Source organism: Panthera uncia, assembly GCF_023721935.1.
Source record: "Panthera uncia isolate 11264 chromosome E2 unlocalized genomic scaffold, Puncia_PCG_1.0 HiC_scaffold_19, whole genome shotgun sequence".
Classification (NCBI taxonomy): Eukaryota; Metazoa; Chordata; class Mammalia; order Carnivora; family Felidae; genus Panthera; species Panthera uncia.
In genome coordinates, this window is record NW_026057588.1 from 16,588,138 (window position 1) to 16,602,453 (window position 14,316).

General features: G+C 46.7%; 1 protein-coding gene and 1 long non-coding RNA gene across 6 annotated transcripts in view; one reads left to right on the top strand and one right to left on the bottom strand.

The window, feature by feature from the left end:
* The window catches only part of ZBTB32 (zinc finger and BTB domain containing 32), a 9,097-nt gene extending 5,058 nt beyond the window's left edge, over positions 1-4,039 (bottom strand). For 3 of the 5 annotated variants that reach the window (XM_049621614.1, XM_049621609.1, XM_049621612.1), the window contains exons 1-2: positions 3,941-4,039; positions 2,645-2,745 (exon numbers count right to left, since the gene is read on the bottom strand). Coding sequence is in view for 1 of the 5 variants with exons in the window: in XM_049621609.1 (XP_049477566.1) it covers positions 2,645-2,723 (79 nt within the window). In the remaining 4 variants the exon portion in view is untranslated. The remainder of the gene's footprint in view (positions 1-2,644; positions 2,746-3,940) is intronic. The other 2 variants (XM_049621613.1, XM_049621610.1) reach the window with 1 other exon arrangement.
* A 684-nt stretch (positions 4,040-4,723) lies between these two features.
* Positions 4,724-11,823, top strand: LOC125915674 (uncharacterized). The gene is made up of 3 exons (XR_007455723.1): positions 4,724-5,736; positions 7,553-7,688; positions 10,546-11,823. It is a non-coding gene; the product is annotated as an uncharacterized LOC125915674 (long non-coding RNA).
* The last annotated feature ends 2,493 nt before the right edge of the window (positions 11,824-14,316 follow it).

A 14,316-nucleotide genomic window follows, 5' to 3' on the forward strand; every position in this document is an offset into this window, starting at 1 on the left:
ACGTTAAATATTTTCCATTTCTGAGCTTTCTAACTCCTCGTACCACCACACCCAGGGACTCATTAGACACCCATATTAAAGCCACTTGGCCTGAACATATAAAAGCACCAATCCCTGATATGTATGCATACAGAGAAAAACATCCTTTCTTCAACACAGAAACACAATCCCTGGAGGTATGGAATAAGTGGGGAAAGCCATGAGAGAGAAACCCCACGTGTAGAAGGAAGGTACAGGGGTCTGGACGATTACATCATCACCCCTCGCCTCCCAGCTCTACTTCTTGGGTCTATGACTCAGCTCTCTCACTGGTATGATCTGCCCATTGATGATCAAGAATGTTGGAAACTGTGCTCAAAGGGCAGAATTCTCTGTAAGCCAATTGTAGCTGACGGGGAGTGTCAGCAGGCTTCCGGGAAACATGGAGGAGAAGGCGCAAGGAGATTCCCCATCCAGTGAACAAAAGCCCCCAAGAATGGGAAGCCTCATTTTGCCTCCCATCTGGTGTCTACCCGACCTAAGGATATCCTTTTAGAGACCGCCTCCTTGGAGGTATCTCCAGGGCCCTCTACACCTTAGCCCTTACGCTGGTGACACTTCAGGCCCTTCTCTCTACCTACATTCTTGACTACACAGCCCAAGACTTCTTGCACTGAGCAGTAACAGCAGAAGCATGAACAAATTGCACTTTGACTTGGAAGGGTAGGGACACTGCTAACTGTCTATTTTTGAAAGGTCTCCCATCACAGTCTCAAAACTCTTGTCCAGCTTCCACTTCCCAGGTTGACTCTGTAGAAATCACTTGCAGTTGTCTTATGGGGTGGACACAGGAAACCATGAGTTTTGAGGACACAAACCTGCATCCTGGGAGAGGGTACAGTGAGTAGAAGAGATTAGGTAGGGCATAACTGGAAGGAAGTATGTGGGAAAATGAGGTATGATTTTTGCCTCTCAGTCCTAATAAAGTTTACTAAATAAAGTTTAAAATCTGATATTTTTTATTCTCACTGATAGGCTTGATGATAAGCTCCTTCATAAGCCCCTGCAGGTACAATCCAGCTTTATATAAAAATGTCAACACAGCAATACAGGTATGGATTCTCCTCAAATATAATTAAAACTAAACCATCAGAATAGGCCAGTTAGAGGTATGATTACTTGTTTTATGAAAAATGTTCTCTCTTTATCTCACTTTTAAAAAATTTATTTATTTATTTATTTATTTATTTGTTTGTTTGTTTGTTTGTTTTAAGTAGGCTTCGTGCCCAGTGCAGAGCCCAACACAGGGCTTGAACTCACAACCCTGAGATCAAGACCTGAGCTGAGGTCAAGAGTCAGATGCTTAACTGACTGAGCCACCCAGGTTGCCCCTATCTCACTTATTTTAAATTTTTTTTTCAACGTTTTTTTTATTTATTTTTGGGACAGAGAGAGACAGAGCATGAACGGGGGAGGGGCAGAGAGAGAGGGAGACACAGAATCGGAAACAGGCTCCAGGCTCCGAGCCATCAGCCCAGAGCCCGACGCGGGGCTCGAACTCACGGACCGCGAGATCGTGACCTGGCTGAAGTCGGACGCTCAACCGACTGCGCCACCCAGGCGCCCCAATCTCACTTATTTTAAATATTGAGTACCTCCAAAGCCAAGGTAAACAAGATTCAAATTAGAAAAATTCTATGAACTTTCTACTCTCCAGGAACACAACTCTTTCTGCAAATTAAGGTGGTTAAACTCCCCCACAGCATTTCATACAGATTTAAGACCAATTATCTAAATCTAACATAAAATTTCAAATGCCCACTCTTTCTAGTTAAGTTCATCCAATATATACCAGAGAAGAGACACCACGGAATAAATTAGTTTCTTTCTTCCTTCAAATCTGTTTCATATAACTCAAGAACCAGATATAATCATAGCCAGTGAGCTGAATCTAGGCCATAGAGACCTTATCATAGTATATCTTTTGTGGATTAAGTGGAAAAGAACTAGACTAAAGTGAAAAAACAAAAACAAAAACACTTAGGTTCCACTGCATCCTCCCTGTTGGATGGCCTTTGTTTTTTCAGCCCTAATATGGAGCTAACTCTTCTGAGACCCTCAACTTCCTCACAGGGGCTGTCTTCAAGACCAGAACTGAATGCCAATATTTCCTTAAACCCAGGCAAAAGGCCCCACTCTGACCCCCTCTGGCTGTGTCCCTCGCCTTGGGCTAAGGATCCCAAGGACATCTAGGAAGACCCCACCTGGAACATATGTTCCCCCAATTCTAGGCCATTCTCTAGGAGTTTGGAACCCTGAACCTTCTCACCCAAATGGCCCACTTCTAGGACCTACATGGCCCTCAACCCCAGGTCCATACTCATGAGTGAATTGTGTGACTGATGTACACACCCCAGGCCCTGGTAGGTAGACTGAGCTCAGACATGCAGTCTAGTATATGAAATGCCTTGAAGTGTGTGCCAACACCAGGTTTGGGAAGAAAAGAAGACATCATTTCTAGTCTTGTCTGGTCCCTGTATATAATACAGCAGCCTACTTTATTCCAATGATTCTTAACCTCGTAGGTTAAGGGGGTCACCATTCCTTTTAAAATTGTAAGCTATGGAATCAACTGTTTACACTAGAAAATTGTAGATACTCATACCATTTTGCATGTGAATGACAAGGGATTCACAGATTGCTCTGCAGTCAGTCCTTGGACAGGTTAGATGTTTCTTGCTCATCCGTGTGGCTGCCTTGCACCCCCTCCAATACAATATGCATACAGTTTTTCTTACGATTTCCAGGAGTTCAAACCCCCCTGAAATCCACTCATAGACCACTTGCTTGCATTCCCCCACCCAAGGTTTAAGAACTCTGGGTGTACATGAAAGCACTCTGAAAGCTTTAATACCATGTAGAATTTGAACAGCTGAGTGAAATTAGATATAAACACCCTGCCCCCTAAGTATAAAAGATTTTCTGTAAAGACAACCTGGGTGATTTCCTAAGGAGCAGGATGTCTCACACACCTCTTTCTATGCTCCGGTACAATATCCATCTTCCTTATGCATCTGGCCCCATTTTTATAGCCTGGTATCTTCTGGGAATGACCAGAGTTTGGGGAAGAGTGGGGACAGGGAGTGAAAGGCTCTAAATGTGACCCAATCCTGTTTTTTTCCCAGAGACATCACATGGCAATAGTATATCATGGAGGTCAAACAACGTATTTGAGATTCAGAAACTCCCTCCTCAAGAACCTCCAGAAGACCATGGGCCTAACCTCCTAGCCAGGTTGTCTAACCTGGACCCGGTACTGGAAAACCTGCCAACAGCACCTCAAGCTGGAGTCCAGAGACCCGAACTCTCCCCGCTGCCGCCCCCCCCCCCCCCCACCGCAAAGCCTTGCAACCACATATTCTCAGCACAGCCTGGATGCAATAACCTTTGACAACTTCTCATCAGGCTTTCAACCCCAGCAACACTCACTCTCAGCCCAGGCTGGATCCAAAGACTCCAGAAAACCTCTCAAGTGTACATCAGTTTCATCTTTTGGCCAGTGACTCCCAACAACCTCTGGAGAGTCACAGGTCTCTCCTTCCAAGTCACCAGATCCAGACTCATACCAGAGACCTCAGACAACTTCTCACAGTTCAGAGGCCATACCTCATGGCCAATGACACCATGCAGAGCTCCAAAGGCTTTCAACTGCCTCATAAGCTAGCCTCAGGGACCATGGACCAACTCAGGGCATGTTGGCCTAGCCTCTGCCCAGCCTGGGTCCAAGGGTGCCCAGGAGGCTCCGTTCCCAGCCTCACCGGGGCAAAGGAAGTCTCCAGGGACTAAAAGCCCTCAGTCCTCAATTCCCGACCCTCACGGCCACCACTCAAGCTCCCACACCCCAGCTTTTGCCTGGGTCAGCTCAGGCCTGAAGAAGTGTAAGAAAAACCATGGCACTCACTGACTCAGACCCTGTTCTTCTTCTCACAGCCTCACATACACTGAGGGCAGTGCAAGATCCAGTGTCCGTTAGAAAGTAGGGATGAGCGTGAGGCCAGGAGCTCGAAGCCTGGGCGCGTGCACAGCTCGCTTGTCTCCCTGAGGCGGACGCTGATTGGCTGCAGTGTGGACCGCATCTACCGAGCATTCTCAACATCCTAGGCGGCACCTAGGACAGCTCCACTTGCTCCCTCCAGCCTCCCGCCCTGCTTGCTGTGCGGAGTGGCAGGGCTTTGCGTCTAATTGGACCGCGGACTCAGGTTTCAGGTCTCTAAGACTGAGATCTTATCCTCCAGCCCGTCCCCCATCCCTTCTAATTGGCTGCGGAATTTGCTCTCCCTCCGCCCCCCTATGAAAAAACTAGGCCCCGAACCTCCTTCGCTAACAGCCTTGGAATCTTCCTCTGCAAGGGCTCAGGATACCACCAGTTCTTTGCTCCTGTCTTGCCAACGAGTGGCTCTCGTTGCAAACCCTTTCATCTCTCTCTCTCAATCCCTGACAGCCTATGAAATGTATGTCTGTGTTTGGTTGGGGGGCCCTCAAGAGCCAGCCGGGATTCAGGTGCCTGTGGGCAGCTCCCCTTTCCTGCCTCTTGCCTTGCTTCACTACTGATTGGCTGCAGAACGCCCCCTGCCTCACCTGGAAGTATGCGGGGGCAGGGAAGGCACCAGAGGGGCAGTGCCTTGACCCGCGATTGGTCAAATGCTCGTTGTCTGTCAGCTGAGGCAGGGTTAACTGCGTACTTCACGTACCAGCCTCCCCTGCCCGCCCCACAACCCCACCCCAGCCAACACACCAGAGAGAATGTCCCATTGCTTTGCCCCACCATTAGATTGGTCAGAGCTAAGAGCCCAGCCAGCTGGCGTTCTACCCAGGAAGGGCTGTAGTGCCGACAGGCGACTAGCTCGAACGGCGCCAGTCCGAGAGCACTACTGCCTCCTTCCACGAGCGCCGCTGCGGTTGCACTGCTGATTGGCTGGCTCCACTCTCTTCTAAGTGGCTTAGCCTTGCGTTCGCGCAGGGACACATCCAATGAGGAGCGAGGGCGCTTTCAGGAGGCGGGCATTGCTCGACCGGTTCCACTTCTGATTGGTCCAGGGGCTTGCCTCTTCTCTTTTGATCGATCAGAGGGGCGGGAGGCGGGAGCCCAGCTCAACGGTTTCAGGCGGCAGTTGGGAGTTCTGTCCCTGTGCTTCGAAAGTTCAGCTTCAGGGCTCGGTGGAGTGTTGTCTGGCGCCTACTTCCCCGCAGCTAGCTGAGGAACTGGGGAGGGAACACGGGGGCAGGAGGACCTGGGACTGTAGCTGCAGCTCCAAGTCGGGATGGAGACCGACTGAGGCGAGTGGCGGACCGGCGGGTGCAAACCCCTCAAAAAGCTGGAAGAGTCAGGTGCTGTAGTAGTAGTAACAGCAGCTCCCGCTCACCGAGCCCTTTTGGTGGACCGCTGTGTGTGCATCATCTCACTGACTCCTTCTAAATAACCCTGTTACTCTGCCGGTTAACCTCTGAGGGTCATTTGTCGCCCACAGCGAGAGCCGGCATTGCTGGAACTCCGATCTTGTTCTAGAGAGTCCGGCATTCGAGCTACACCATGATTAAGTAGGGTTGATCTTGTAGATGTGGGGTGGGGCCTGATGTGATCACCTTGGCCCTGGCTTACCTCGTCCATATATGAAGGTGTTTGGGTTTTGGTTTTGGACTAGGATCTGATCCTGAAGGCTTCACTCAGTACATATGCTCAAGTCCTCAAACTTTTAGGTAAATGCATTTGCATTCTGGGAAAGGATAATTTTAATGTTTATTTCTGAGAAAGAGAGAGAGCGAGCACAAGCGGGGGAGGGGCAAAGAGAGAGCGAGACAGAGGATCCGAAACAGGCCCCGTGCTGACAGCACAGAGCGGGACGCGGGACTCGAACTCATGAACTGTGAGATCATGACTTGAGCTACAGTCGCTGCTTACCTGACTGAGCCACCCAGGCACCCGAGGGAGTCCTTTAGACAACAGAAATTTTTCCCCCACAGTTCTGGAGGCTGGAAGTCCAAGATCAAACTGCCAATAGAGTTGGTTTCTCCTGAGGATTCTCTCCTTGGCCTGCAGATGTCTGCCTTCCTATGGCCTTTCCCCTATGCACGCACACTCCTTGTGTCTCCTCCTCTTTTTATGAGGTGTCATGTAAACTGTTTTGTGTCAGTAAACTGTTTGTGTCAGTTCACATATTGAAACCTAATCCCCAATGTGGTATTTGGAGATGGGGGGGCTTTGAGAGGCGATTAGGTCATCAAGGGGTGGAGCTCTTACGCATAGGATTAGCGCCTTTATAAAAAAAAGGCCCCAGAGATCCCCCTTGCCCCTTCTACCGTGCGATGTTCAGTAAGTAGACCGTCATCCATGAACCAGATCCACCAGTGCCTTGATCTGGGACATCCCAGCCTCCAGAAAAATAGATTTCTGTTGTTTATAAGCTACCCAGCCCATGGTGTTCTATTATGGCAGCCTGAGCAGACTAAGACATAGTCCTATTGGATTAAGGCCCTACTCTTATGATCGCATTTACCCTTAATTCCCTCCTTAAAGGACCCCTCTCCAAATACAGCCATGTTGTGGGTTAGGGCTTCAACATAGGAATTTTGGAGGGGACACAATTCAGTCTGTAACACAGAATATCTACCACTAAAGGCCTCGAAGTTTGGTAGGGGAGAGACAAATTATTTACTTCAGAGGGAGGGGGCACATCAGAATGGTTAAGATGTTAGCTCTGGGAACCAGACTGACAGGTTTGGGTCCTGCCTGTACCACTTATCAACTGTGTGAACTTGAGCAGTTTTCTTCCACTTTCTGTGCCTCATAAGAATCAAACGAATAGACACCCCTGATATTCTTAGAATAGCCCCTGGCGTGGAGCAAGCGCTGATGGGCTATTGTTGGCCATCATTATTGGCTGCAAGTAAACTTAAAACTATGCTAAGTGCTCTGAAGAAAAATCACAAGAGAGATACTTTAAGAAAGTAAAACAGGACGCTAACCTGGCCAGGGTTTTCAAGAAAGGCTTCCTGGAGGAAGTGAATGCTTGAAGTAAGATTTTCCAAATAATTACTAACGACTAGGAGAAGGGTGAGTCTTCTGGGCAATGGTCAAATAGGTCCCAGAGCTCTGGGGTGAGAGGAGGCATGGCCCCGAAGACCATTGTTGTTGGAATGGAGAGAGCAAAGTGAGAGGGAGCAGGGGAAGCAGGGGAGAGTGAGGCTGGATGTGGTGGGCGGGGCCTGGACCAGTAGGCCATGTTCAGGAGGGCTGGCATTTCCTAAGAACCACGCAAAGTCGCAAAGTCGCAGGAGGAGGTGTTTATGACTTTTCAAAGTTTTTGTTTTTATTTACTTTGAGAGAGCAGGGAGGGGCAGAGAGAGAGAGAGAGAGGGAGTCAGAATCCCAAGCAGGCTCCTTGGCAGAGCCCGATGCGGGGCTCAGACCCACAAACTGCAAGATGTTTATTTTTGTGAGATGTTTGACCTGAGCTGAAATCAACCGACTGAGCCACCCAGGTGCCCCCCCCCCCCCCCCCTTTTTTTTTTACAGGGAATGGTTTAACCCTTCCTGGCAACGCTGCAAGCCCTGCCACGTGAACAAACTTGGGCTGGCCTGCGGTAGACACATGGCCCAGTTCAGAGTCATTACCCCAGCCACCTACACCCACTGCCAGCCAGCCATACATGTGAGTGAAACCACCCCAGACCAAACAGCCCCCAGTCACCCCACTAGCTGACTGCAGCTGCGAGAGTCAGCCCAGGTGAGACCAACTGCAGAACTGAACTGCCTGGCTGGGCTCAGCCCAAATGATCCGGAAGAATCAGCAGCTACAAAATAATAATTATTTTAAGCCACTGTGTTTTGGGTGGTTAAAAAAAAAGCTAACTGACATACCCTGGACCAGAGTAGTTTCTAGGCAACAAATATCACTTACCTGGATTCTGGGTCTTGAAAGTTGAAAAATTCCTTCTGTTTCCAGACTGGTTTCTTCAATTTTTTGAACGAATTTTTATGAGATGAACTTATTTAAAAATTTTTTTTTTAATATTTATTTTTGAGAGACAGAGCATGAGTGGGGGAGGAGCAGAGAGAGGAAGACACAGAATCCAAAGCAGGCTCCAGGCTCCGAGCTGTCAGCACAGAGCCTGAGGCGGGGCTCGAACGGAAGAACAATGGGATCATGACCTGACCCGGAGTCAGCTGCGATCATGACCTGACCCGGAGTCAGCTGCTTAATAACCGACTGAGCCTTGGAGGTGCCCCCTATGTGATGAACTTTAATGCCTGGGATCTTTGGGTCATTTTTCCCCCAGTAGGACTGAAAGTGGCTTTTCAAAAAACAAACCAAAAAAACCCAGTTGCTCTGTTTTGTATCTTTCTATTTTCATTTGCAGAGCATCTGAATAGGCAATTAAGGGAGAAATCATGATTCTATTTCATATTTTCGATACTTCTCTTGGTTAAATGATGCATCCCTAGCTGGGCTCAAGGAGGTGCTAGAGGTGGCCAGCTACCAGGGGGAGGGGAGTAACAGCCACCTGTTGGGCACAGCCCATTGCCAACTGGAACAAAGCCCTGGAATCTGGAGAGAAGCCCCTAACTTGCAGTGTCCCTCCAGCGCCCTCTACTGACAAGACCTGACCTCATGCCAGCTGATAAATACTGGAATTAAGAGGCAATCAATCAAAAATTGGCCCCGTGACTAATGGGCTCCCCAAATGTTATTAACAATGATAGTCAAAAGAATGGCTAACATTGAGTTCTCAGTGCTTTTTGTGTTATTTATCTCTGAATAATCAGGAGACAGCTTCTGGGGAGAGAGGATAGTGGTCCTTTCTGTGTCTATGGTCTGTTCACCCTTCCCTAGGCTCAGAGCCTGAGTTGGCCCTGGGTAGCCAACTTTCCCCCTGGCAGGGCAGGCCCATCGGGTGGAGCTGAGTCCATCCCTGCTCCAAGGCAGGCATGTGCCCCGGGGATGGTGAGTCAGAGCTCTCTCCAACCCTCCACACCACATTGTGGTGATGGGACAATGGGAAATAATCCAGGGGAGGAGCCATGTCACCTCCGGAAACTCAGACATCCAGACAGGATGTGGATGTGGTGCTGACACTCCTTGCCTCGCTTCCTTGTAGTTTTAAAAATTCCTTTTTCTACCTAGCACTTACTATCCTCTGACATGTATGTTTCCCTTCTTGGTTTCCTTGATCTCCTCCTCTGAAAGGTAAGCTTTTATAAAGGGAGAGACTGGGTCTGATTTGTTCCCTGCCGAGTCCCCAGATCTAGAACAGTGCCTGGTACACATGTTAGGCAAGCAATAAATATTTGAATGTATGAATGAGTCATTAACAATTATACCGCCTAGGACAGGGGCAGATGCAACTTACCTCAGCATAGCTTCCTGGGCCCCCAACTGGGTCTTAAGATATCAGTGACATTGTCTGCATAACACTGGTTCTCACTGGATCTGGAAAATTTGAGTCTTCTAATTCTACAGTGCCTTGAATACCCAGGACTTAACACCAGTTAAAGAATTTTTGATAAATTCAGTGCGTTGTCCATTTGGTAACATGAACATCTTGTGAGTTGGTTTCTAGTGAATCACCCTATTTCCTTATTTTCACTCCAGTCCTCAGCCATGTGTAATTTCTTCCTGCAATCCAAAATGAAAACATTTTGAAATAATGCCAACAGATAAAAAATTTCAAATAGGGGTGCCTGGGTGGCTCGGTCAGTTGAGTGCCCGACTTCGGCTTAGGTCATGATCTCCTGGTTTGTGGATTCGAGCCCCGCGACGGGCTCTGTGTTGACAGCTCAGAGCCTGGAGCCTGTTTCGGATTCTTTGTCTCTGTCTCTCTCTCTCTCAAAAATAAACATTAAAAAAATTTTCAAATAATGACACTTGTCAGGTAGGTACTCTGAAAAACTCATGATGCAAGCGTGAATATACATTATTTAAAAAATATTCATCAATTGTCGGTGGATAATCATTTCCGAATTAAGGAAAATTACTCATAAAAATACATGGGCATTTCCTGTGCATACACAAATGTTTCCCTTTTTTTTCCTCCTTTTTAGAGTTCTACAAATGTAGAAACGTACATTCAGTTGTTTCAAATAAACTTTTTATTTTGGAAGAATTTTGAATTTGCAGAAAAGTTGCAGAGACAGTACAGAGAATTCTTGTATGACCTTTACCCAGTTTCCCTTAATGTTAACATATTACATAGCCATGGACATGTATCAAAACGAAGAAATTAATGTTGGTACACTACCATTAATCTTCAGACTTTATTTGGATTGTGCCAATCTTTCCACTAATATATCTTGTCTTCCAGGCTCCAATCTAGGATAACAGTTTGCACTGAGCATATATTCAGTTTTGGGCTTTGTGCTTTTATCAATAAACAATATATCTTGGAGATGGTTTCATATCAGCAAATATAAATGCGGCTCCCTTTAAACCTAGCCACATAGTATTCCGTGGTGTGAAAAGAGAATTAGAGAACTATTTCTTTTCTGACATGATTTATGCTGTTTTTCAGGGATTGCTTTTAGGTTATTCTCGTACAGAGCATCTTTGCACCCACTTGTGAGTGCATATGCAGAATAGATTCCCAGAGGTGGAATCACGTGGTCAAAGGGGTGAGAGTTTTACATTTTCGGGACTAAGCTTACCTGCCCTCGTGTAAGGAATGTAAACCACAGCGGGTGTAGTCAGAGGCGTGTGCCTGCCCGATGGCTTGTACAGTGTATTCTTTCCATTCTATACTCTCAGATGATGAAAGAAACATTGACCCAGTGGGGCAGGAGAGGGAGGTAAGCCTGGGGAGGTGGCAAGGAGACAAGCCATAAGGGACCTTCAGTGCCAGGCAGAGGTGCTGGATGTTATCCCGAGGACACTGGGGAGCCGAGTAGGAGTAGAGGCTCGATCAAGCCATGGACAGACGTGGTCAGGTAGAGATGTGGTAAGAAGAAACATCAAATGGCTACCTCTCCCTTGGGTGGCCCCGGGAGCCTCACTCGGCCCTCACGTCTCTCTCCTTCCCTCTCACCCACAGGAGTGGGCATGAGAGCGGAGGGACCAGGGCAGACAAACCTGTTCTGCCGGCCGAGGCCTGCCTAGGACAGGCCACGCTGCTGCCAGTCCGGCTGAGTGAACTACACTCTGCAGGCGTGTGACCAGATGGAGCCAAGGAAGGTGGTGGCAAATGTGGGACAGAGGTGGAAGCCTGCCTACCCGCCTTCTCCGAAGCCAGCGCAACCCCCAGCCCCAGCATTTGGCAGGGCCTGGCCTGTTTTAACTGTTTAGGTAAAATTCGAAAATGTTCCAGGGCGCCTGGAACATTGTGGCTGGGTCGGTTAAGCGTCCGACTTCGGCTCAGGTCATGATCTCACAGTTCGTGAGTTCGAGCCCCGTGTCAGGCTCTGTGCTGACAGCTCAGAGCCTGGAGCCTGCTTCAGATTCTGTGTCTCCCTCTCTCTCTCTGCCCCTCCCCCGTTCATGCTCTGTCTCTCTCTGTTGCAAAAATAAATAAACGTTAAAAAAAATTAAAAAAAAAAAAAAAAAGAAAATGTTTCGCAGAACCATTCTTTCCTTGATACACATCTCATGTCCCATGGTGACGTTTTTCTTAACATTTGTTTATTGTTTTTGGAGGACAAACAATAATCATTGAATATTGGCAAATACCAAAATAGCCAAGGAATGAAGTAAAAGTCCCTGCAAGTCTCTCCTCTTCCTTAGTAACCGACGATAACCTTTGGGAGACTTTGTTTTACAATTTTATTTATTGATTTTTTAATGTTTATTTTTGAGAGAGAGAGAGTGCAAGTGGGGGAGGGGCAGAGAGAGGGAGACACAGAACTCGAAACAGGCTCCAGGCTCCAGGCTCCAAACTATGTGGGGTTTTAAAGCTCTGGGTTTCAAAGCAAAGCTATATGTTGTTCAGTATTTCAGAAACCACTTTTCTTGTTTTTGAAAAATAATAATCTTTCTAAAAAGTTTTTCAAACATTATAAAGATATGTATGGTATGCAGACCCTTCTCCTGTCAGCTCCCCATTCTGCTCCCCTCCTTAAAGGAGTCCTTTGTGGGGAAATTATATATATATATTATATATATATAATATAGTATGTATTATATATATAAAAAATATAGTATGTATTACATATATTATATATGTACATATTATTATATATATATTCTGTGTATATATACTGTGTGATCTATATATTATATATATAATATATATAATTTTTATAAAAATGAGATCATGCTTCCTGTTCTGCTCCTTGCCTATTTACATAACAAGATGATCTATGACACATCTAAACCCTGGAATGCATTGCAACAATAAAAAGAAAAAAAAAAGAGGTGAATTCATCAATACTGAATGGAAAGTGACCATAATACATAGTTAAGTGAAGAAAGCAAGTTACAAAGCAATATTTTATAGCATGATTCCATTAAATGTGTGTGCACTTATATAAATATCTATAGATGTGTCTATATAAACTGTTGAAAAGCTAAAAAAGACATTCATCATGTGTCAATAGCAATTATCCAGGGGGGATGGACCAGATTTGGGGGAGGGGTGATGATTTCCTGGGGCGTGAAATATGGGACGCTTCCACTTCTAAATTTTTATAATCTTTAAGTAGAAGGGTTATAAATTCTTTTAAACATCATTCTGAAAACATTGACCCATTTCTTTAAAAAGACCCAGCCCTGAATATGTTATCCACAGGAATAAAAGCACTGTATGTGCAAGTTTTTCTACTCTGCATTTCTTGGAGACTTTTCCACATTAAAACATTATTTTTTACTACTGTGTGGTATTCTAGAGTATAGACATAGCATAGCTAACTTAACCAGTCCCCGACAGAGGCTCATTTAGGTCACTGTGATGAACATCCTTATGTATACCTGCCAATTATTTATGTCATCATGACATTTTTCTATATTGGCTCATGTAGTTCTCCTTTTTTTAATGTTTTTATTTATTTTTGAGAGACACAGAGCACGAGCGGGGGAGGGGCAGAGAGCGAAGGAGACACAGAATCCGAAGCAGGCTGCAGGCTCTGAGCTACCAGCACAGATCCTGACTCAGGTGGGGCTCAAACTCACAAACCGTGAGATCATGACCTGAGCCGAAGTCGGGCGCTTAACAGACTGGGCCACCCAGGCGCCTCCCTCTACATTCTTCTTAAACAGCCACAGAGAATCCGGCCTAAGGATGTAACGTGAGTTGTACAACCCACCCCCTGCCGATGGTTGTTTCCTGTTTTTCACCCTAACAAAAAAGCCTCTTTGACCATTACAAATTAAAAAAAAAAATGTTTATTTTTGAGAGAGAGAGAGGAGAAAGAGAGACAGACAGAGCGTGAGTGGGGGAGGGGAAGAGAGAGAGGGACACGGAATCCGAAGCAGGCCTTGGGCTCTGAGCTGTCAGCACAGATCCTGACACAGGGCTCCAACTCACAAACTGTGAGATCATGACCTGAGCTGAAGTCGGGCGCTCACCCGACTGAGCCACCCAGGCGCCCCAGATCATTGCAGATTTTTAAAAGTATATTTTAAAAAGTTGGATATCTGAATTCAGCATTTGCAGACCATCTGTGGAGTAAATGAGGAGTGTGGGAAACTTCATTTGATGGAGAAGGAGGCCAGGCCCTCTTGGCAGGGCCTAATTCCTATAAAATGGACAGAGGATGGCCTGCTTCAGAGAGGACAAAAGAGCGAGGATGAGATTCCTAGAGTTTTGCTGTCATCCACCCATTAGAGAACTTGCTGGAAGCTACAGCCCGTAGGAGGAGGTTTCTGTCACCCATACCAGCCCAACAGCCCGAGCTCTAATTTTCCTTTGATAAACCACCCCCACTTCCCAACACCACCCTTAGCAGTGTTAATTCAGATACCCTCCCTTCCCCAACCAAAGGATGGGCTAGACTCTAAAGTAAGACAGTGAGATTGAATCCCTGACCTTGGGTAGAGCTGTCGGGAGAGACGCCTCTCTTGCTGCTGTGTTGCTTAGCTATGAGAAAGTCTGTCTGCGAATGAAGCAGGTTTCCTTGAAACTTAGATTGAACCCCTGGATCCAGACATGCCTGAGGCCAGCAATACTGACTCAGTTGCATGAGCCGAGAAATTCTACGTTATGTTTCAGTCAGTGCCAGTTGGGTTTCTGCCACTTCCATTGGAAGAGTTATTGTTCCTTTGTCTTTGCCCCAGAAGAAAGCAAATTAATTCATTCAACCAGTATTTATTGAATATCCACGCTCAGCCCTCTGCTGGGTGATGCTGGGGACAATAC